At 47.5% G+C, this 23093-nt stretch overlaps 2 protein-coding genes and 1 long non-coding RNA gene across 3 annotated transcripts in view; 1 reads left to right on the plus strand and 2 right to left on the minus strand.

Moving 5' to 3' along the window:
* CLASP1 (cytoplasmic linker associated protein 1) overlaps positions 1–7408 on the minus strand; it is a 181290-nt gene extending 173882 nt beyond the window's left edge. Inside the window, exon 1 of the mRNA XM_055811576.1 lies at positions 7275–7408. The gene's annotated coding sequence lies outside the window, so the exon portion shown is untranslated. The remainder of the gene's footprint in view (positions 1–7274) is intronic.
* A 223-nt stretch (positions 7409–7631) lies between these two features.
* Positions 7632–11174, plus strand: LOC129784995 (uncharacterized). The gene is made up of 2 exons (XR_008748398.1): positions 7632–7888; positions 10211–11174. It is a non-coding gene; the product is annotated as an uncharacterized LOC129784995 (long non-coding RNA).
* A 7542-nt stretch (positions 11175–18716) lies between these two features.
* On the minus strand, positions 18717–23045 carry NIFK (nucleolar protein interacting with the FHA domain of MKI67). The gene is given in 7 exon segments (XM_055811923.1): positions 18717–19142; positions 19145–19295; positions 20534–20614; positions 21292–21503; positions 21716–21824; positions 22686–22811; positions 22894–23045. Coding segments are annotated over 7 exon segments (846 nt in total). The 5' UTR covers positions 23014–23045; the 3' UTR covers positions 18717–19095.
* Between the last annotated feature and the right edge of the window lie 48 nt (positions 23046–23093).

The raw sequence follows: 23093 nt of genomic DNA on the forward strand, positions 1-23093 counted from the left end.
AGGGGTGTCAGGCCTTTACAAAGTATGGCACTCACTAAGCACTCAGTCAAACCAACTCTTTGCTCGATGCTGAAGTAGCAGTGCACAAGGCAGCTGCACTGACAGTCTCTAAGCTCTAAGTGTTCTCCGTTGTTCAAACCCTCTGAGAGTATGAGGTGGCAAGTAAAACACCATGCCCTACTTGAAGAAAGCAGCAACCTTTTTCTGGAACCAAAGGCAGTTCGCAAGAAACACCCACCCAGCAACTGACAGGAGGGTCTTACTTTCCTTCACCTGTCTCAGTAAGTAGGCAATGTGTCTTTTAGTGCCTGGAAACATTGCACAATCACTGTGAGTGTTTCAAGTCAGTAATTACCTCCGCCTTGTAGTTGAGCCTCCCCCAGTCCGAAGATGGTATCTCAGATTTCCAGCCTGACAACTGATGCTCACCACATTAGCTGAGGGGACTGCCCCACGCTCGCCTCAGCCTACTGACCACACTTCACGCAGACTCCTTCCACGTACACCCCCTATACAGTAACTTTAGCTGTCTTCAGACAGAACAGCCACCGCTCTACTAGTACTCACCAGTACAGCCTTGCTGATAAGCAAACTGCTGCCCATGTGGATGCAGCTCCCTTGCTGGATGCTGCTATGAGGACCTCAACAGAGGGTTTGTTCCTCCTGCCACAGCACCAGCCACGCTAAGGAAGTGTTTGCAAAACTCACTGCTGTTGTGGGCAGGCCACCCTCAGAAGAACCACGGCTGGCTGAAGGCTTGCTAGGACTCTGCTAAGTATCAGCTGTTCTTCAAACTTGCTTGGTGTTTAAGGGGTTCGTGTTTAAAGTACAGGCTGTAACCAACCCACACCACAGCACAACTTCAATGTCATGAGGAAAACTGATTTCTAGATTTCTAGAAATCTAGAAAAAAAAAAGGCAGATTTCTAGAACAAAGACAGCTGAAACATTTCCAGGGCTTAAGCTAACTAAGGTTTTCTAGCCCCCCCACACAATCCTTCTAGGACAGATGCTAGCTGTTAAAAGTTGCATTACCCTACCCTGGGTAAGATGAGAGATAAGCCTCAGATAACAGGAATTCTTATGCCTCCGCTAAAGGTTTGCATTACTGCCTCGGTAACTGAACACCTCACATAGAGATACCAATTTCAGAAAGGCATCAATCTTCCAAAAATCTCCACAGTAATGAAGCTATAGCAAATCAAGACAACTTGCAGGTCACCTCAATGTGACCCCAACACCCTACACTAACGGAACCACTTTGCAGAGTGGGAGTAACCCTTCAAGAGCAGGGCAGAAAATTAGATGAGCTTTAACATCCTTTGTTTTCCTAACACAGCCCCTCTCTGAAATTAGTTTGGTTTTAACTTTGTCTGAGACCAAGGACAAGTCTAGAATGAACTTTCAAGGTCTCTTTCCTTTTTAACAGTTTGAGCACCAAGATGTACATCAAAATCCTATGTTATGACATCCCAGTTCATGGTTCCAAGGTATACACTGCAAGGAATTTATTAGGGGCCTACTGGATCATGGGGGTGGGCATGCAGGCGGAACTATCCTCATAACACCTTCCACTGTGAATAGTACCTGAGTTGTGGCTTTCTGTGTACAAAAACATCCCTTCTCTCCCTCATTCTGGAGATCTAACCTTACCTTAAGAGCACAGCCTGCAGACTCCACCTCTGACACCTGTGGGACCCTGGCCAACAAACCACACAGCACTGGTTCTCTCTGACTTCCAGCTCTGCAAGGTATCAGAGCCAAGGGTGTGCAAGGTCCCTCAAGGGGCTGCAGTGATGCATCCTAGAAGGACAGAGGTGGCATCCAGCCCCCTTCCTACTGCAACTATGAGTGCAGGGCAAAACTTTCCAGAGTCACACCCTAACACTCTCCTCCACAATCCAGCATCAATACTGGATCATCTGGAAAAACGTGGGGAAAAAAGGAAAAGAAGAAACCTTCACCTGTAGCTTCATGTGGGTAAAATACTTCGCAAGGTTTGGAAGTAGAACACTACTGAGAGAGCAGAGTGGCCCATCACTTGCCAGGTTGCTAGCAGGACAAATGGCTTCACAACACACATCTGAATCTCGTAACCTCTATTTGTATTGCAATAGATTAAGTCTCTTAGGCTAAGATTACTGATTTAGCCGGTCCTGAAGATGGAAAGCATCTCTTAATGTATAAAAGCTGAGGAAAAATGTTGGGAAAATACACGATAATCTCCTATTTTACAGGCAGAAATAGGGTAGAAATTCAGTACCTTTCCCAGAGCCACTGCAAAGCAAGTCTCCAGCGGCAATGGCAACTGAGGATGAGAACACCTTGGGGAAAGAAAAAACCTATACCACCACATGCTCTACAAGATCAGGATAATCTAGTTTTTCAAGAGATCAGTGGGTTTGATATAACTCAACAAATGCTCCAGGACCTCATTATCCTTACTGATGTATAACTGCCTAGTGACACAGAAGAAGTAGGTAAGGTTTTGTGTACATGTCCAAGCCAGAACTACCCTGGAAGGAAGTAACTGAGAGACAAGTGCTAGCAGTAAAATGACAGATTGGAATGGAAAAATAATACACAAGATCATACTTTGGGTACAGGCCCTCAAGAGACACAAGCACCTTTCAGTCTGATTTCTTCCCTCTGCATCTCACACCATATTCTCAAAACATACATGTTTATTTTAGACCACATTAACAAAACGTGTGTGATATGGGAGTAACAAAAGATAAAAATCCTACTCCATGCAGTCTACACCTCAAGTAAGTTCACTCACAGAAGAACCTCAGACAGGCAAGTAGATACTACAGCCACAAACAAAAGCACCTCCAATTCAAAGAAAATTTCTTACATGCATACTTGTGACAAGTCATGCCAAGATGCTGCCGATATGAAAACCAATCAGACACCCCAAATTGAACAAGACATGACCTCAGTCTGTTATAGGCTCCTACCTGGCTGTGGGAATCAACAGGAGCATTTTGCAAGTTAATAGTTTTGGAAAAAGTTTATTTTCTTCATCTCTTTTCAGGCTTCCCAGCTTATGTCCATCTCTTCCCTCCGTGACTCTAAACACAAACTCGTCTGCATGACAGAATAGGGCTCTTTGCCTACCCCTGTTCTCCAGGGCTGCCAGCCCTCATGGTAACTGTTAGCCAAGGACAGGAGAACTCTCGGCAGCAGCTGTATTTCAACTGCTGACAGAGGTCAGCAGAAACCAGCAGCTAGGATCAGTTCAGCTCCAGTGAGGGGAAAGAGGCTTACTCTCTACACTCAGGCATCAGATTCTGTTCAGCCTGGTATTTACAATCACACATAAGCGGATGGCCAAAGATATCCCCCAACACAGGCAGCAAGGGATCATGGAAAGCCACCACTGCACTCAAGATTCATAAAACAGTAGGTGGAAGGAGCAGAGGAGGAACAGCAGAACAGGGTTTTGTTTGACAATACCATGAATTGGGCTGAACTCTAGCAGCAGTTAAGAGACTGCTGGGCTAAGAACCACCTGCAATGTAACAGGCAGACACATACCTGCGATTCCTCCCTTCTGCTCAGCATCACTTTGAAACACAGGTCAGAATCTGACTCCATTTTGATCAGATCTTTGCCTCAGTAAATCATTGTTGGTTCGATTTTGCTTTATGAAGTATCTTGGAATCTAAAGCATCTACAAGCAAAGTGTAAAGACGGGCCCAGCTTAAACCCAAAAGACAGAAACGCTGCACCAGGGACTGGCCTGCTTAGGCTGTTTAGCCTAATTCTGCTGGCAGAGGAAACAAATTGGAGACTTTTAAATCTGCCTAGTAACTTCCAATAAAGTAACAATAATGATGCTATTCTAACAATTAATTTTGGTGTTTCTACTTGGCATACTGTTTCTAGACGTGGAATGGACATCTCCCTCCTTGTGGAGCCAAACATGCCAAGATTTCATTGACAGATCAGGAAACCAGACGAACTCAAACACTAACCATGAATTGAGATCAAATCTTTCAGAGAGCACCTGCAGTCTCTCAGACCACAAAACCCACTTCTTGCCCTCCTATAACTTGAACAGTTACAACTCTATCCAGATCGTTCGGGGTTTGGTTTGCTTGTGTGTGTGCAAGAGTGCTAGTGCTGCCAAAGAGAGGAGAAAGTGATCTCTTATGATCTCTTTATGACAGCCATACACTAGTGCAGTCCAGAATACCAAGGAACTTGCACATGTTTAGCTCTTCAGAATCCGGCTGTGCAAAGTTCTTAACTAGCTCACATCAGGCTTTCAGGCAGCTTTGAGGACTGATAACAGGTTGGTCCAATACACAATATCCAAAACACTGAGTGAGCCCTAAAGAAACACACAATACAAACTTCAGCACTGTATGGGTTGGTGAAAATGAAGAAACTGAGCAAAGAGCAGCATGAAGTGTACACTATTAAACAGCAGGGTAAAAGCTAAGGCTATTCTGCACAAGACTGCCACAAACATCAATCCTTCATTGAGGAAAGAAGTGAACCTCTTCCTTCACAGTCAGACTGCTTTAAATTTACTGGTCAGTCTGAAGAAATTAACAGACAAAACCAGTCTATTTTCTTCACTCAGATGAAAGCTTTATACAATTGCTAGTATTCTTTTTAATACACTGGCAAGTGCTGCTTAAAGGTGGGCTGGCACTGTCAGAATCCAGGAAGAAGCTTCAATGACAACTGCCAGCCAAGGAGGCATTAGCAGCAGCAAGCCCGATCCAGAGGCATGCCAACAAGATTTCCAGCCCTAGCCTAGGCAAGGCCCAAGATAATGAGAGACTCAGAGTGACACATGAGCTTGATCCAAAGTCATCTGAGGCTAGAAGGGTATCCGTAATGGCAGTCCACAAGCTTCAAAGCCACATCACTCTCACAAAAATCTGCATGTATGTTGAAATGCGGAGAGGTACACGCAGGGGAGGTCATTACTTTAGCCATCTCAACATTTCATGTCCAGCCTCTTTTGCACTTCTTAGGCATGACCTGTCCCTAACAGAAAGCTTGTTGAGGGCAAGATCTAGCTCCTCATGTTGCAAATCATTACAAAAGTGGCCAGACTTGCTAACAGCCTGCATCAAATTGCCTGATGGATAGGGAAGGATTGACTAACGTATGGGAGAAAGTGATAAATCATTTCAGTTTGAGTTTTGCTGTTTAAGTACTGGGTTTTGCAACACTTAATTGGTAGCTCAGATTTAAGATTCCTACAGAACTTCAAAGATGACTGAAGGACGAGCTCATTTGATCATAGACACTCTCTGCAATTGTCCCTCTAGAGAACATCACATGAACTAGATAAACATTTCCATCTCACAAGCATGCTGTTGTCTCATTTTTAGCACTGAACGTTATTGGCCAAGCGAAGCAAGGCCGAAGTGTTTAACTTCATAGTGTCTTCCTTCTTGAAACAGAAACTTCTGAAGCTATGTGATCGATTTCAAGGACTTCACAGGAATGTTGCAGGCACCAGTGTGGAAAAAGGAAAAAAAAAAAGATCCATTTATGCTTGCAGCAACTTTTTTTAAAAATTAAACAAGTGTGACTATGAAATACAGAGAGGATTGCCCACGGTGCCACAGTTAGTCATTACTCTGTCCCTCTCATAACTGCCAGACTTCAGTCCCGCTGATAGGGTTCAACAGAGAAAACAAGCAGAAGCTGGACTTTGCCAAGCCCAGGACTGCAGCACAAAGGTTTGTTCCACACAGCGAGCTATACTGCCTTATTGCAAGGAAGACCCTGAACATGACAGTACTGCACATCCATCCTGTACTTGGTGTAGCCCTTTGCTCTAGCAAAAGCTCACCATTGCTGGAAGTTCTCAAACATATCCAGCTGTAAACCTCTTTTAAATCCAGTTCAGAATCCCACAGAGAAGCAAACACTTGCACTTCTAATGGCTTTGCAAGTTCTAATTTAAGAACTACTGATCTAAATTATGTATTTGCGTCGTCACGTATTAAGCAACAATACATGGCTTGTCCTCAACGGCACCCAGGTGGCATCAAGAGGACCGTGCAAGGAAGATGAGACTGCTCTAAAGATGCAGAAAAATAGGTCTGCACTACTCACCAGCAAAATGGACTCCAATGCATCTGCCTAAGGCGCTAGCACAAGCAGTGGGGTGGAGAGCACATCTCTGCCCTGCCGACAACTGGCTCAGCACATGCTGCTTTTCTTAACCCAAGTCTCCTTTACTAAACACTGACTTATGAAATAAGCCTGCAAGATGCAGAGATCTACTGGTCAGAACAACCCTCACACCCGGGAAGTCTCTGCTCTACTCCACTATAGGCTTCTCATGCAGCCCTGTGCTCATCACCCTGCCTCAGCTCCCCAGTCCTTTCTCAAGAGGCTAGGGAGGAAAGAGGCAGCTTCTCCCTTCCTCACAGATATCTGAAGACACATACATTGAAAACACGCGCAGGTGAGCCGACGCAGGCCTGCATGAACACAGAGACAACTAACTACATTTGGTTTACTCAGACCCAGATCGCTCTGAAACGTTTCTGCAGGATCCGTCTAACGATCACCGACCTCTCTGCACAGGCGCGAACTTCCAGCCCTCACCCAACTTGCATTAAAAATTGCGATGACAGAAACAAACCAAGCAAAGCGCGACACGTGCACAAAAGGGCCCCACGCCGGAGCCGAACCCACCCAGACCACAGGACGGTTTGAAAATCCGGCAGCCGCTGCCGCGATCCCACACGACCGGGGGAACGCGGCCCGGCGGCGCTTCGCCTCCCTTCGCCGAGCAACCGCCGGGACCAGCGGGGAGCCGTGCAGGAGGCCCCGGCGCCGCAGGCTGCCCCGCCACTCCCACCGGGCGGCCGGTGCTCGGCGGCCCGCTCCCGCCGGGCGCACGTCCCCGCGCCGCCGCACCACGCCGCGGAAAGGGAGCTGAGGCCGGCCGCCCCCGCGACGCACTGACCCCCGCAGCCCCGGGGCGGGGAGGCCGAGGGGCGCCCCCGCGCCAGCCGTTAGGCCCCGGCAGCCCCCGCACCCCCCGGCTCCCACTGCCGCCGTCACGCCGCCGGACCGCCCGCCCCTCCCCTCCACAAACGGCAGCGCCGAGCGGCCCAGGTCTGCGCTCCCGCCCGGGGCCGCCCCGGCGGCGGCCGCCCCTCCCCGCCCCCCCTCCCCGCGGCGGCACCACACAAAGCCCCCGGCCGCGCTCCTCCTTCCCCTCGCACGCAGCCCCCTCCCCGGCGCAGCGGCCCCACCGCCCGGCGCAGGGCCGGCGCAGGCGTTACCTGCGGGGCGCGGCGCGGGAGGCGGTGGCGGGGCGGGGGCCGGACGGCGCTCAGTGCCGGCGGCGGCGCCCGCTCCCCTGCATGGCTGCGCCCGCCCCGCTGCCACGGGAAGAATGGGAGCCAGCGCGCACGCGCCACCCACACCCCCTCCGCGCCGGCGCGTCACCGCCCCGCGCCTCTAGAAGGCTCGCGGGCCGGCAGCGCGCATGCGCGCAAGGGCGCGCACCACAGAGCGTGCGGCGCGGGCCGGAGGAGGGGCGGCTGGCGCGGCTCCCCGCGGCAGGCGGGGCAGCCCAGCGCGGCGGCGGTGAGGTCAGACCGCGCCCTGCGCATGCGCGGCGCCGCCCCACCGGTACGGCCGGGCCCGGTCGCCATGGCGACGGCGCCCGCAGCGCGGCGGGAGCCGGTGGCGGCCCGGCCCGGCGCACACGCGTCTGTCCCGGCGCAGCGGGGTCACCGGGAGGCTCATCACCGGGTCCCGGCTGATGGGCCCCCGCAGGCGGCTGCGGGGAGCGCGGTGCTGGGTTGGTGCGCCCCGCCTGTGCGAGGCTGAGGTGTCTGGGGAGGAACTGCCGGGCTTGGGGCCGCCGAGGGGGAGGGAGCCTGCCGCTGAGGTCAGCGTACAGCCCCTCCTTTTGACGATTCCCTGCCGAGGGAAGCTGTTCCGTCTGTACGAGCCTTAGTTACAAATCTACATTTAAAAGCAACTAAATCTTCCCCCTAAATAGAATGAGTTGCAACGCTCCTGTATGGCTGAGGTGAAAGTAGGAAGCAAACTCCCTGTGCATAGGCTCCTTACCAAGCCATGTCTGACCATCTTCTTCCCTGGGTTTATGACTGCTTGGCTCGTGTTGCTTGAGGGAACCTTCATTTCACCTCGAACAGCCCCAGCTGTCTTCATCCTCTGTCCTTCAGAAAGCAGTTGACCTCCATCAGCACGTTTCAGCATGGAAACATGGCAGTTTCCAAGAAGTACGTAGTCCAAGCCATCAAAACAGCTCATATGGAAGAACTGTGGAAAAAATGGCACCTTTTTCATCATAACTTCCTGAAATAATAATGCTTTTCTTCATGGCTCCTGGTTTCAGCACAGCAATGGCTTTTGGCGTGCCCCTTCCAAATAATACTAAATTTGCTAGTTTGTTCTTTTCCACCATCAGGTATCACTGCAATACATAACTGCTGTTTTGCATGAAGGAATCAGCATAGGTTCAACATGAAAAGTGGAATGGGCTGCAAAGATGTCAAGAGAAAGCTGGGGATATTAGTGCTTAAAAGGATGCCAGCTCTGTGTAAACTGAAAGCAGGTGATTACAAACCAGTTTTAGAAATTACCATGGTTCTGACACCCCAGGCAGTAGCTAATCTCCTGAGAGCCCTAACTGGCTAAGTACTATCCATGGTAGAGACACAACAGCTCTGCTTCACCTGCTGTGGCTTTCCAGTCCCCATGTTACCATCTGTGTGTGCTCAGAGGAGGGACAGTCCCTGTGCTGAGTGTTCTCCTTCCCCAGTTGGGCAGTTCTGCAACCAGGACTCCCGCTGTTTGCCCTTCTCTCATTTTGCAGCCTCCTAGCAGCAGCTGATGACACGGTAGAATCATCAGTACATTAACAAAGCACCAATAGTTCCACTTCAGCTGAACCTGTTAGAACTATAGGCAAGGTTTTCTGACTCTAGACTGTTCCCCCTCCACTACCTAAAATACCATCACATTCCATTCTGAGCAAGAAAATGAGATAAAAATTGAACAAATAGTTCTAAATTACCTGAATTATGATAATCACTATTTCATTTAGCTTTAGCAAGAAATCAGTAATTGCATATCATGTATTTGCTGTGAATTCATTCTTTTCAGTGTTACAATAAAGAGGCATTTACCTTGGAAATCTCTTAATACTGCATTCCGACATAATTAGGAGTTTGCGCTTTTTCTCAGATTCTCACTTCCCGTGATGTTAGGGTCACTGGCCATCTAAAGCCTCATAAAGAAATGCTGAGACATGCAGTTGGGTTGGTTTTTAAGTACTCCCCCCTTCCCCAGATAAAAATTGCACAATAATTACAATTTTTATTTTCTCTTGTTGCAAGACTTCAGGTGACAACTGCACAAAACCTGGAAGTTTCACCACTGTGAAATTAACAGGTAGACTGTAAACACAGTTTTCCATGTGTTTTCTTTACATTTTCGTTATAAAACAGGTGGAGTCTCTGCACAGAAATAAAATTTCTGTCATTTAATCAGCTGTAATGTTTTGACTTTTTTCTGTTACTACACGACCATTTCCTTGGCTCCCTGCAGAGAGACTTTTTAGAACAGTTTATGCCCATATTTTTAAAATAACCGGATTGTTCCATGAGCAGCAGCACTAATGATGCCTGGTTTCCTACAGATCTGTGTTCTTTGTCCCTCTAATCCGCCCTGCTCTCTCAGCAGCCCTACCTTCCTTTGTGTGTCCTATGGCACTCCCCTCTGAGGAGACACAGGCAGCATGAGGTGCGGTTAGTCCAGGGCTGTACACACGTGCTGCCAAAGGAATCACACCATGCCCGAGCTCCCTCCTGCCTTTCCCTGAGGCTGGCAACGATTATTTCTCTCCTCCAGTTCTTGCGAAACTCGAGATTCTTTCCTCCTCCCTAAATGTTGAGAAGGAAAAAGGAGTGGGCTACCCTGATGGCTGAATGAAAGCAGACAGACAGATCACATAAGCCTACTTTTCATTAGGAAAAGAAATCTAAAACACGTTGTAACCTTTTAAAAACTTTTAAAAAGTGGGCAGTGAAGGCACTGTTCTGATTCTTGCCCTTTAGGTTTTTAAAACGTAATTGCTACTGCATATAGTATTGCAATATATCACATACTATATTGCACACTTCATCCTGCTTTCTCTAATAGAACAGTCCTTTCATAGATTTTTTTTTTTGCTTTCTTTTAGAATCTCACAGCATCTCAATTTTCTTTAATTCTGCTCAGAAGCGGCTCTTGATTATACTGTGCAGTCCATCAACTTTCAAAGGAACATCAATCAGCATTAATCCAAGCATCATCTACAACAGATGCGTCTGTTGCCTGTGCCAGTTCTCAATGGAAACCCACCAATGAAGGCATGTTGGGACACCCCAAGGGCAACCAGATTTAACCTTCCGGATGGAATCCAATCTGCATAGATACCTCAGCTTCTCCAAAGTTACTATTAGGTAACAACCATGCTGGTTTTAACCAGTCCTTAGGGATTCACCCTGGGGTGCAGAAAGAACTCTAAATGACGGAAACAACAGTAACCACTGGAGCAGCTGCCACCACCACACGTGACTGCTTGACCAGGACTTCACTTCCAGTGGTTTAACAACAGGCATTTGGCATTACCCTTATAAATAACATACCTAAATAAAGGTACATCTCACTATGCTCTCATTTCTGAAAGATCAGCACTTAACTTACCTGTCTTGCATGTGGATCTCCCAACACAGACAGACTAGTGCAGCAGAAAGGAAGGAACATCTGCCTCCTGACAGGATACTGTTCCAGTGAAGCTGCACTATCTCCGTCATCAGTCCACCTGCAAAGTACACTGTTCCCTGCTTGTTGAGAAAGGTCTGGTTCATCATAAGTAGGAGGTGTGTGCCTATACACGTGCAAAATAAAGCACAGTCCATTTGCAACATAAAACAGGAGATCAGGTAATGGACATCTGCAGCGAGGGCACAGAAAGCTCCAAGTAAGGGAAAAATAAAGCCTGAAAGCTTATTTAAAATAAAGGAACTATGGATATCCTAGCTTTCATTTATTTACCAATGCTGCTCTTTCAAACAAAAACACATCAATAAAACAGAACCAGTGGGAAGCAAAGGGATGGACTGGGAGGAAGAGAGGCTCTATTTCAGCAGAAACACTGACTATACCTATACCTGAGTGATCTGCTCTTCTCTTCTCCTTCAGGGCCCTTTTGCACAATGTCTGCTTGGGAATCTAAGGGCCAAGTGCTCCAAGGAGCAATATATTCACTTCTGGATGACAGTATGATGATGTAGTTGCCCATGACAGCAGAAGATAGCAGCATCAAAGCCTGGCGGTCCCTGGGTTGCTTCCCTGCAGCTGAGCACGCTGCCAGGCAGACTTAGAAAGCCACATTTCCTTTACATGCTGTCCCAACTTGACCGTTGCATGGCTGAGGGGGAGAACAACTTCACTCGACTCAATGTAACACTGCATCTCTCACTTTGCCACCTCTCTGCACTTACATCTCCTGTACTCGTCACCTGAACAGACATGTGCAGTGATAAGAAGGCTGGACTGCTGCTGACACAAAGATAAATAACACAGGCCGACACCAGGTGAAGCCCAAGCACCCAGCTTGAGTGTTCCTGATCCCGCCCTGGCAAAGGCTCCCTGTGTGACTCACCTCCTCTACCCCTCACCTTACCTGTGAAACGGGGAACAAATGCCTTGTCTACACTGCGTGAGAACAAACACTTGCAACAGGGAAGGCACCAGGTACCTCAGATCAACATTAAATTTAATAATTCCTCATTCTTTCCTCTGCACACGACAGTTGTCACAGCCCCAGATTCGAGCACTTTCAGCTCAGACAATATGCTCCTGCACCGCTATCTTTAATTGGCACTTTCCTGCCAAACCTCAGCGTTTTGCATCAGGCTTTTTCCACGTGAGAGCTGCCACAAACAAAGCAGCCCGCTGACCCACTTAACTCCCACGTGAAGGCACATGAAGCTTCGCTTCAATCACCAAACAGAAAAGAAAACGCGAGAGCAGAAGGTTTTGATTCAAGGCAAGTGAGCAAATGGCTTCAAGGCTCATCGTGTGCACATGGGCACGTCTGCGTGTGTTCGCTCCTTGCAGAAATTTGGCCACCCAGGGAGAAACATCACATACAAAGCAGGTAGTCCTCATGCAGCGTGAATTGGGTTTGATTTGAGATTTCCCATTGGCCTGAATGTCCTGAGCCATGCAATATCCCCATGGGCCTCTTCCTCTGACCTGGAGTGACTGCCTCCAGGGAGGCAGGGAACTCATTCTCCCTGGCCAAAACATCAAGGAAGGTACCAATTAGCATTAATTGTGGCATTCTTCGTTTTGTGACTGGAGTCTGAGCTGAAACCCCCCAAAACTGAACAGGCTACTGGCAACAGCTTTCCACCCTTTCCGACCTGAGCTAGATTTAACGCAGTAGCCTAGATCTGTAGTTTTAGCAAGGCATAGGCACTAGGCCTCGTATTTGCATGGAGACCACATTTTTCCTGGCTGCCCTCAGGCCTCTGCGAAGGCACATTTACAGATCAAACTAAGAGCAACCCTATTTTTATATTACACTTAAACTACATTAATTAACATTACAGTTCCACTTCCTTTTCCCTCATAACTCCCTATTTACACTCTTTCAAATGGATTTACCTCTTCCTGTGCTTGTTCTCTATAGTCATCTGCTGGTGTTATTTTATCTTTTTTCCACCACCCACTTAAAATTATGCTCATATCTCCTTTTCTGTACTTGCACATCACACATTGCACATACCTTAGCAGCATGAACTCTTTTAGTCTTTGAAAAACATTTCCTTTGTATCCTCACCCAAATATTAAACCAACTGGAAAGTGACACATCAAGGTTAGGAATGCAGTCTGCCTCTGACAAGGAAAAAATGCTGAGCTTTGCAAGACAGGCTAAGTGGATTAAGATCCTTTTTAAAGATTAGGTCACCCTTCACCCCAAATGCAGATTTCTAGTGAAATTAATGGAAGCTTTTACAAAATGCAACGGGAGGGCTGACATTGAACAGCAGCACAGCAAACATATACCGGCAGCCCACTCAAAACCAATCGTTCAAATCACCAACTCCAAATGATTCTTAACCACCGACTGAATCTATACTACATATTAACACACCAGGATTTCATCTTGTAAAATTACGAGCTCATGGGGAAAAAAGGCTGAGCTAGTAGCTCTCAGGATAAAAACTTGGGCTGTGAATCATCTGATGTGGCTGCACTGACATTACACCAATGGACAGGTTTGCCTCAGGAGAATCCATACTGCCTCTGAAACTAGTCCTTTGCACTTGCACAGCTCCTGCCAGTCCAGTCACAAAGCTCCAGCAGCTCCAAGCAGCTCCAAACCCAGAGTCTGATTTTCAGGATACAGTTCAATAGCATGCACTTTAACAATTGTCCAGCTAATAAACCACAAACACGTCTCTGTGTGGGACAGCTGAGGGAAAAACCTTATAGATTTGCCTTGCATTTCCTCTGTCTGTTGCTTCCAGGCAGATGAACCCAGCTCTTCTAACAGGCAGACCTGCAAATGCAGTCCAGCACCCAAAAGTCATCCTGAATGCCTTCTAGCTCGCATGTCAACAGAAATAAAAATGCTGCAGGCAACAAAGCAGCTGTGCTGCTGCTGCTGCACAACTGGCACAGACCCCCTGCTCACTCCCAACCATGCAACTGCCTTCTGCAGGAGTGCTGGCAAGAAATGGTAACTCCGAGTACACCGAGCAAGGAAGACAGAGAGGCAAGGTACTGCCTTTACTCTCGGAATGGTGCAACACTTCCAGCCATACAAAGCCACGCTCACAGAAGTACCTCAGCTTCCCTGTTCATTTTAAAGAAACCAAAACATAGGCAAGCTAGGGGTTTGTGCAAGTACTTGCAGGAAACTGGCAGCAATGCCACACCACCGAGCAAGCAGCTTGATTTCCAGGTCTGTACCTGCTCACCAAGCCCTCCTCTCCGTCATCACTAGAAAAAGGCATAGAAAAAACCAAAGCTTTCCAGAATCACTATCCTAAAAAACTGTTTTGGTTTCCTCCTCCCTGTTCTTTAAAACAAGTCTCAAATCCAAGCCAGGCCCTAGAGTCCACGTGATGGGTCAAATGTGCAGCCATGGAAAAGTGGTGGCCCCAGTGCCTGCGGCTCACTGCAGACACCCACCTTGCTGCCTCAAAGTCCTGCAGCATTTGTCCTTATAATCCTGCCTGCTCCCTTCAACACGACATTTGAAGACAATTATAACCAAACATTTTCACCGTCCACAGACACTCAGGTGTGTAACCAGTCCAAACCTCCCAGGACAGCCAGCATCTCAGTCCCTGCCATCTGCTTAATTAGTGCTAGGTGGGAGAAGCAATGACAGGCCTTGCTGCACCCTGCATGGGAGAAAATGTTTCGCTTTAGTGATCCTCACTCATGCAGTTAACCATCTCCTTGGCTTACTCTAACAGCTGCCGGCCTTGGGCAGAGAGGGATGTGGCTGGATTAGCGGTGGCAGGCAGCAGCCTGACGCACAGAAGGGCCCTCCCTGTTGCCACCATTCCAGCAGCACCCTGAGGTGGTCCCCCCCACATCTCTGGCCAAGAAGGTGCAGATTATTGCTGCCTGGAGTTGGACATTTCAAGACACTGTGGGTTAGATTGTGAACTCTGGAAAACAGGATGCATTTAAAGAGCATCTTGGACAAGGAAGGAGTCTGGTCCAAGAGGAGGACTTGTGGGTATTCCTGCAAAACACCTAATGGAGGTCACATCCACCATACTCCTGTTACCCGCTTGACTGGCTTTCACCTGCAATGCCCTGCCCAGGGCAGGGACATGTGCAGCACCTCACACAACACAGCCCTACCCTGGCCAGCTGCATCACACACACAAAGCAAGAACCAAACACCTCAACATTCCAAAGAGAAATCTGGGAGAGGAGGAATTTGCTAGAACTACCCTCTCTCTCACTGGCACTTTAATTGGAGAGGATGTCACCCCTCAGAGGGGTGCACAAACCCCCCCTTGCACCACGAACTACCTGCAGACAGGTTTTAGCTTTGTTCCCCGGGGCTGCAGCCATTTTAGAAGCCAGGTATGAAAGCAAACAGGCTTGTTACTGGCAAGAGCAAGTGTCTCTTGCCCAGCGTGCTCTCCTTCGCCACTCAGGGCTCCTGAGTGAACACTAGCACTTGGACCATGGTTTGCAGCACATTCCTGACACACTGTGCAGCCTGGGCATCCCACAGCACATCCAACAGGCAAAACAAATAGGAAAAACATTGAATTGCATCTTTAATTTCAAGCAGTGTAACCCTGCCAAATTCACCAATGCATTTTTCTCTGGAGGTGAGCACTAGCCTCATTATTCCTTTCTCCCCTCTTTTTTACAGCCACTTCTGCTTTTCTTCCCACCTCATTCCTTTTATTTCCAGTGCTTCATGTGCTGGGAAATGCTGTGCACTCCCTATGCCCAGGTCTCCTTCCTGCAAAACAGAGAAATTGGAATAATCAAGTGTAAGTTAGCAGACTTTGCTAGCATCTCCGCGTTTCTGAAGCTTGAAAATTGTACTACATACATAGGTGTTCAGTAAAAAACCTCCACGAAGTCATTCATGACAGAAAGGCAGAGAGCTTGCAAGTCATGTCTTGAAACCAAAGCTCCAACACTTCTAGCATCCACTAAAACCAACTCACAGACCGCTCTAAAATCAGTGGCCAGGAGGTTTGTGTTTGTCCAAGATGGAAAAATGACTGAAAAGATGAGAAATAAAAATCAGTGCGAGGACTGAGGCATAACTCATGACACAGCACGTCTGTCCACTTGCTACGGAAACTATGTTTGGCAAGTATCAGGTGTCTGTATTTCTGCTTATGTACATCTCCCAGGACAGCAGTATATTAATAACACAGGCAGCCTAAAACCAGAAACCATCACCAAGAAAAGCTGCCCTTCTGCTGAGAGTTCCTTGCTGTAGCCTGGGTATTGCGCTTTACTCAAGCAGCACAGAATTTTGTTTCCTTGCTTTTCAGATTTCCCATCTAAGTTGATCTCAATTGAAGGAAGACCAATACACAAAAGGAAGGGAAAGGAAAAATACAGCAGGAAGCAAACATTATTGTAAGTGCAGCTTTCTGGAACTTCTTCCCGAGGCTCAAACTGCTACATGAATATGGAGTGTGAGCAGCAACCAGGGTGCTAGCTTAAAGGCACACACCTTTTCAAGAGAGCTGGAGAAGCCCAAGTCCCTGTAAACTCATGCAGGCACAGCAAGCAGCGTGAAAAGAAACCAGAATCTAACACAGAAGAAAGCAGCAAGCAGACACAGCCTTCCAGACAGGGGCAGAACACTGGGCACAAAGAGCACAGCAGCAGAAGCAGAGTAGGAAGAAAGCAACTCCAGGTTCCTATTGCAGGCCAAGGCGTTGGAATGGGAAGCACAGGAAGGCAGCTGCTCAGCTTTGGTGAACTGCACTGGATAATTTGCTCTAGATAAACTTAAGTTTTCTTAAAAGCAGCTTGATAACTCAACAGCCTCAGAAGTATTTGTGGCAGCACCAAAGAGATGGGCATATTTGATTAAGATCCACACCAGGTTTCTCTCATATTCTTAAATTGTGTTAAAGATGCGTTACTCACACCAATGCAGCCAGCCACTCCAAACTACCCAGACTAGACAGGTTTCTTTACAAATCTGGGAGGTAATTTCCCAGGAAATCTTGTACTGCGTTCATTGGAGGGTGGCGTGCGTCCACCTAACTGAAGCATGCTGCCCCACCGTGTCAGACTGTACCCAAGAGATTCAGCTCTGCACACGAGAAGGTGCAGCCACATTTCTTGTTCATCTTGACCAAACAGCCAACTTCACTTGCACAACACAAAGTCAGAAATACGGATTTTTAAAGCAAACTGTCCATTCTGGGCAGATGCATTTTGCTCCTTGTCTGCTGTATGAGGTCAAGGTAGAAAACTTTTTTCAGAGCTGCATGTCAGTTACTAGCAGACAGGCAATTTCTGCCACCCACTCTGATCACATTCATCTCAGATCTTAGCTGAGGATGTATTTTCCACAGGTTTGATGTGTAAACACTGCCTGTTTCACATCAAACAATGCACAGAGAATAAAGCCTGCAGACGTATGCAGCAACACTGGTATCAGAAGGCAAGGACTGTCAGTGACCGATGGGCTGATCAACAGATTTCCCTAGCGTGCTCAAAATGACAAGCATTTGATAAAGACACACTCATCCAAGTGGCTTCCCTGACAATTTAGAGTAACAAAGGAGAGCAATCCGAGTCACCAAGAGAATGTCAGTACGATCACATGATTATTCAAGTGATCAGGCCAAACAGGACAGAATTAGCCAGGCCAATGGTTCAGATTTCTTCTTCTCTGCCAAGAGCCCAAGTCTTAAAATAGCCAAGGAATTAGTGCCAACCACCTACCTGAGCAGCCGGTTATTATCACCTGGGCTTTCCTCTGAAATCTTCTGCCAAGCCTGACCTACAGCCAACAGCAGCAGAAAGCATTTTATCTCAGATGATAAAAGATCAAGGCTAGGTACTAATTTCTGCAGGTCTCAGATTTGCAATAAAATCCAAATTCTAAATGCACAATCAAACTGCATTTCCAAACAGGAGTGGTTATCTGCAGTCAGCTATGACAGGCTATGTAGGAACAAGAATAAATCTTGATGCACAACAAAAAGCTACACTCATACTCTGAACTTGTACTACTTGTGACAAAAACCTGCCTTGCCATTCCTGGTTCACCCTCCCAGAGGCTTATTACAATATTGCGATGTGCTTAGCACTCCCTGAAGCAGAAGATACCCTTGTTTCACAGAGGCAGTGAAACTGAGATACAGGTACCAGCTGCTGCAGGGCTCAAAGAACAACAGAATTCCCAACACAACCAAGACTGCTCTGATTACTGATGTATCTTCTCAAAGAGCCTTGCTCACTCCGAGAACAGCTGTACATAAGCTAGCTGTCACCATGTGCTCATCTCCACAGTTAAGCAAGAAGTCCCTCTAGAAGCAGCTGCACTTTGCAGTTCCTTGAACATTTTCTGAACCAGGCAACAGCACATTTATGGCACACAAAACCCCAGAGAATTAGCAAGTTACCTTTGCCTGGTCAGCCCGAGCAGAAAACAGTGTCAGCACGTGCACACCTGGGACCTCTGCAGAGTGAAACGCTTTTTACACAAGTGTGTGAGGAACAAGAGCATAGCAGTGACTCTGGCTAAGCCACCAGCCAACAGAACAGTCACCCTATGTTCTCCACAGTAGGGTACACTCTCAAAGACAAATCTTTTGCCTGCATAGTGAAAGGAATGGGCATCTTGAATGCAAGTGACTTCAGCCATCTTCCTGTCTCTTCTGACCACCTTCCCAATCCCAGGCCTTTCCAAGCCCACATCCTGGGAAAGGCTGTTTCCCAAGTATTGCCGAAAGCAGGGTTGAAAGACACTGGCTTTATCCAGCTATGGCATTCTGCCTCTGCCCTGGACAGTAGAGGCAGACCTTGACTGATCGCAAACAGGAGATTAAATTCTCATTGGGGAAAAAAAATCCCACGCCCTCTATTTGTATAAATACGTGAGCAGTTGCATGAAACGCAGATATTCAGTTAAACAGAAGAACCACTACCAAGAGCCAACACAGCTGAAAAATGGTTAATTCTTTTATCACCCATCATTAATTATAAATGTAAGATACAGCCCGCATCAGCAAGCTCTGAATGAAGAGCCTCTCCCATTTTCTTTCAAAACAGCAAGGACTAGAGACAAGTTACAGAATTAACTGAAGGTTCTGGCATGACTGTAGGTGTGTCATAGCATGGGCACTTGTGAGCACAAAGTCAAGAAAATCTTCAAAGGCAAAAAAGACTGTAGGTCCCCTCACGGCTAAACAGGAGGGGGACGATTTGTGAACCGATACCGTGCCTAGGAAAGACTGAAACAGTCTAGTCAAGACGAACCAAGCCAGGGCAGCAGAACCTCTAGAAGAAGCTCCACGTCAACAGTTTTTGAGTTGAGAAAAAACATGGCTACAGCCACCAACATTTTAAGTCTATTTTTGTTTTTTCAGGTTTGATCTTTTTCTTGGCTGCTTCTTTGGTCTCTGCACAGCATTCTTTACACTGGTAGGGGGCAGTCTGAGAGTTACTTCATTGTCCTCTGCATCATCATCCATCTGAGAACCTTTCCGGCGCTCAAGCACTGTTGGAGTACAGACCGGAGTAGGATCCTGAAGAGATCAGAAAAACACAATTCATTGCAAAGCATCTGCCAGAGAAAGCTGTCACAGCCTCTGTGGTACCACAGGGCACCTCAGTCCGGCTCTCCTTCAGAACTTCCACACATGAGGGAAAATAGTTTTATTTTTATAACTAGCTATTTTTGTAGACATTACTTCTTCAGACAAAAAAAAGTCATCTTCAAAAAAGTGTAAGTGAAAGGCAAATGTAATTAATTCATGTTTTCTAACATATCATTATGCAAATTTGCTTTCTAAACTTTGTATTTCCTGACTCAAAGCACCAGTAATGCCAAGACGAAAAGAATCAGGGGCAGGGACAGTGTATCTGAGACTGGCGTACAGAAATGCCACACTCAACCCACAGCAGAGCTGAAACGTTCCAGCTTCATTATCTCCTTAAGTTCTCAGAACTCAGTTGATTGAACGTATGACTTATCCTCTCTTCCTCACAACCAGCCCTGTCCCAGTTTACACAAGCAAATGCAGCAACACTAAAAAAACCAAAACCAAACTCACATCAGCGATGAAACAAAACAGAAATGTTAACACCTTACAGACTTTTCAGATTGTCAGTATCCCAGATCTCAGTCCTGATGACCTGAGCTTTCCTTTCATCCCACTGCTACTTTTAGCCAACATTAGTTTTCAAAATACTGGAATACCATGCCTGGAGGGCTCGAGGGAGGAGGGACAGCATAGCATGTAAACGGGGACAGACAGCACTAGACTGTATTAATGGTTCAACTTCCTTTCTTCAAAACAGCCTGGTATTATACGGTAGCACAGACCAACAGAAGGATGCCAGTAAGGAAGTCAGCTCGTGCCAGTTTAAAGCACAGGTGTAAGTGGTGTACAGGTGACTGCCCCCAGTACCCTGTGTTTCTCCAGCCTCTAGTTAGTCCTGAATAGCTGTCAGCAGACACACCACTGCCTGGACACACCTCCGGACAAGCACTGCTAGTTACAACACGCTGAGCGGAAGCCTTTGCTGTTAAATACTTTGTGCAAGAGAAAGAACTGAGAGGATACAACCAACCTCCCCCATTCAAGAATGTTAATCCATCTTAAAGAAGCTACTTCTGGCACAAAAATCTCTCAATCAAACAACATAAATGTTTTCAGGTGTTGAAATTAATACAAAGATACCAGTTGCAGACTTGAAACATCTGCCCCAGTGTGAATGGTGGAGCGTGGTGCTTGGCACCACTAGGACCATTGGGTCTTACCTGGCTGCTCAAAGAAACGTTTGGTTTTGATTGCTTGGATGTTTTAACTTTTTTTCTCTTTATGGAAAGATCCTGTGCAGCCTAGGAAGCAAAACAGATCAGGTGGATCACTACAAACTTCCCTGTTTGTATCTAGAGGTTTCTTTGCCTCATAACTACAAAAGCTTTGCATTAGTAAGATTACTTACAGCACTACAGAGGTGATCTTGTTTGAACAAAACCACCCAAAGTGATGTAAGAAAACCTGCTACTGTGCATTTAAGAAAAATACCATGTTAATCAGCATTGCTTAAAATTCAGGTACTTCACCCAAGCACTCTGCAAATGAGCAATGTCCTTTGTTAGCATAGGCAGGATCTATGGATGGACGGTCTAGTCTTGGAATCTACCCTGCCAAAGCCTCCCACAGGGTTTGGGCAAAAACTCTGTCTATCTTCAGTGACCTAGAGTCAAATATTAAAACCACAGACTATCCAACTGTTCATACTAACAGAAAAAAAAGAATGTCTTCCCTTTGCTCCAAAAGTAAACCCGCATATACATACAGTGCAAACCAGCAACAGCCCTACACTAATTTCCAGGAGCTTCTATACAGTTCTTAAAGCAAGTAGGCCTCCCTGGTGCTCCAGGTTCTTTTACCAGCTGCACAAAACCCACATGATTTTCACATATTTAGCACAATCTCAGGAACATGTTTAGTTCTAAACACTAAAACGAGTGTTTAGACAAAACACTCGTTGAAACAATGTCAAACTTACAAATCCTGGGAAGTCATAATCGAGCCCCTTTTCAGCCAGCCTCTTCCGTAAAAGTTTCTCCTTCCGTAGCAGCCGCTTTGTCATCCGTGCCTTCTGAACCAGTGAACGTATCTTATTGTACCGCCTGACTGCTGGCAGAGAAGGCTTCCGAAATATTTTGTTACTGTTTTTGAAGAGGTTTTCATGGACCCTTTCAGGAGATATGAACTGACCTGTATCACAAACACATGACACCAAGTTATAGCAGAGCTACCCTTCTCATGAAACATACACATAAAGAAAAGGAATAGAAAGCTCAGTCCCACATAAAGCCCTTTTGGGACAAGACTTCATTAAAAACTCTCCAGACAGTCCAAAAAAATAACACATATAACTATGAATTTCTGTTGCAAGCTAGAGGACTTGCACTTCAGCTTATACTTACACTTTAGCAATCTTTCAGAAAACAGGTAATTGTTCATTGTGTCTGCAACAATTTTGGCCACATCATCGGACTCAAATTCTATAAATCCATAGCCTTTGCTATTTCCAGTCTGTGAGCAACGACAGAAAGAAATCTGAAACAATGCTTTGATACTTGAAGAACTACAGGAAAATTACATTACGCTTTCAAAGTTAGAGCCCTTTCTCAGCTAAACACAAATAATTTCTTGAAGTTTAGTGAAAACACGAAAAGCATCAGATTTAGTCCTAAATTGGTATGGCATATTCATAAATATATATTTGCATATGAAACAAACTGTGCACCAATACTTATTTAAAAAAAAAAAAAAAGCTGCCCTGCATTACTGCTGTTCTGTTGTTACCAAGCTTATATAGCAACATTATAGTGTGTTTATAAATCCAGAAATGGTAGTTGTTAAATTTATTGAGCACAAAGCAACACGAACCCTAGGGCGGAGCGTTTTCCATGACATTTCACATTCCACCTTTAATTAGTCTATTCTGGCAACACTTCTCACATAAGTGTATTTAGTCGTGGAAAAAAAAAAGGTGCTACACTAACTGCTGCTGAAACTGCCTATTTGCAATTTCGGGACTCACGCCAGCAGCCCGACGCTCCTTCTGGAAGCATTATTCTGAAGACAGGGCGTTAAGCACGGTGCGCCCCTCTGCTCACTCGTGAAACCGCACCCAAGCTCCCCACGTGGCCCAGGCGGGGGGTGGGGGCGGGCAGGCCGCGGGGGGCTGCCGGGGGCACCTCACCGCCCCGGCAGCCCGGGCACGGAGGAGGCCTCAGAGGCTCCACGGGACTGTACGGCCCAGCCTAAGGCGGCCCGCAGCGCGCACCGCCGTGCCTCGGGCGCCCCCAGCGAGCGGAGGGGCGGCCCGGCACGTTCGGGGGCGGCCCGGTCCGGGCCCCCAGAGCGCCGCGGGGGCTGGGCGCGTTTTACCTTCTTACTCCTCGAGAGCCGGAGCCGCGTCACGGTGCCGAACTGCTGGAAGTACTGGTAGAGCTGCGGCTCGCAGAGCCACCGCGGGAGGTGCCCCACGTACACCACGCCCGGCGTCAGCTCCTCCTGCGGGGCACAAGCAGCCGCATCAGACCAGGCCGCGCCGGGCTGGGCCAGGCCAGGCCGCGCCGCCCCGGGCCCCGCTCACCTTGGCTGCCCGGTTCTTGCTGGCCCGCTGCACCTTCTGCTGTAACTCGCGCTGCAGCTGCGGCTCCAAGGCCAGGAACGATGCCGGTGCAGGCGCACCCGACCCCGCTGCCCCCTCCATGCCGCGCTCGCCGCCGCCGGAAGCGCGTCACTGCCCCGGCAGGCGGCGGTAAGGGCGCGCAGGCGCGGGGCGCGGTCGCC

This window comes from Falco peregrinus, chromosome 8 (assembly GCF_023634155.1).
Source record: "Falco peregrinus isolate bFalPer1 chromosome 8, bFalPer1.pri, whole genome shotgun sequence".
NCBI lineage: Eukaryota > Metazoa > Chordata > Aves > Falconiformes > Falconidae > Falco > Falco peregrinus.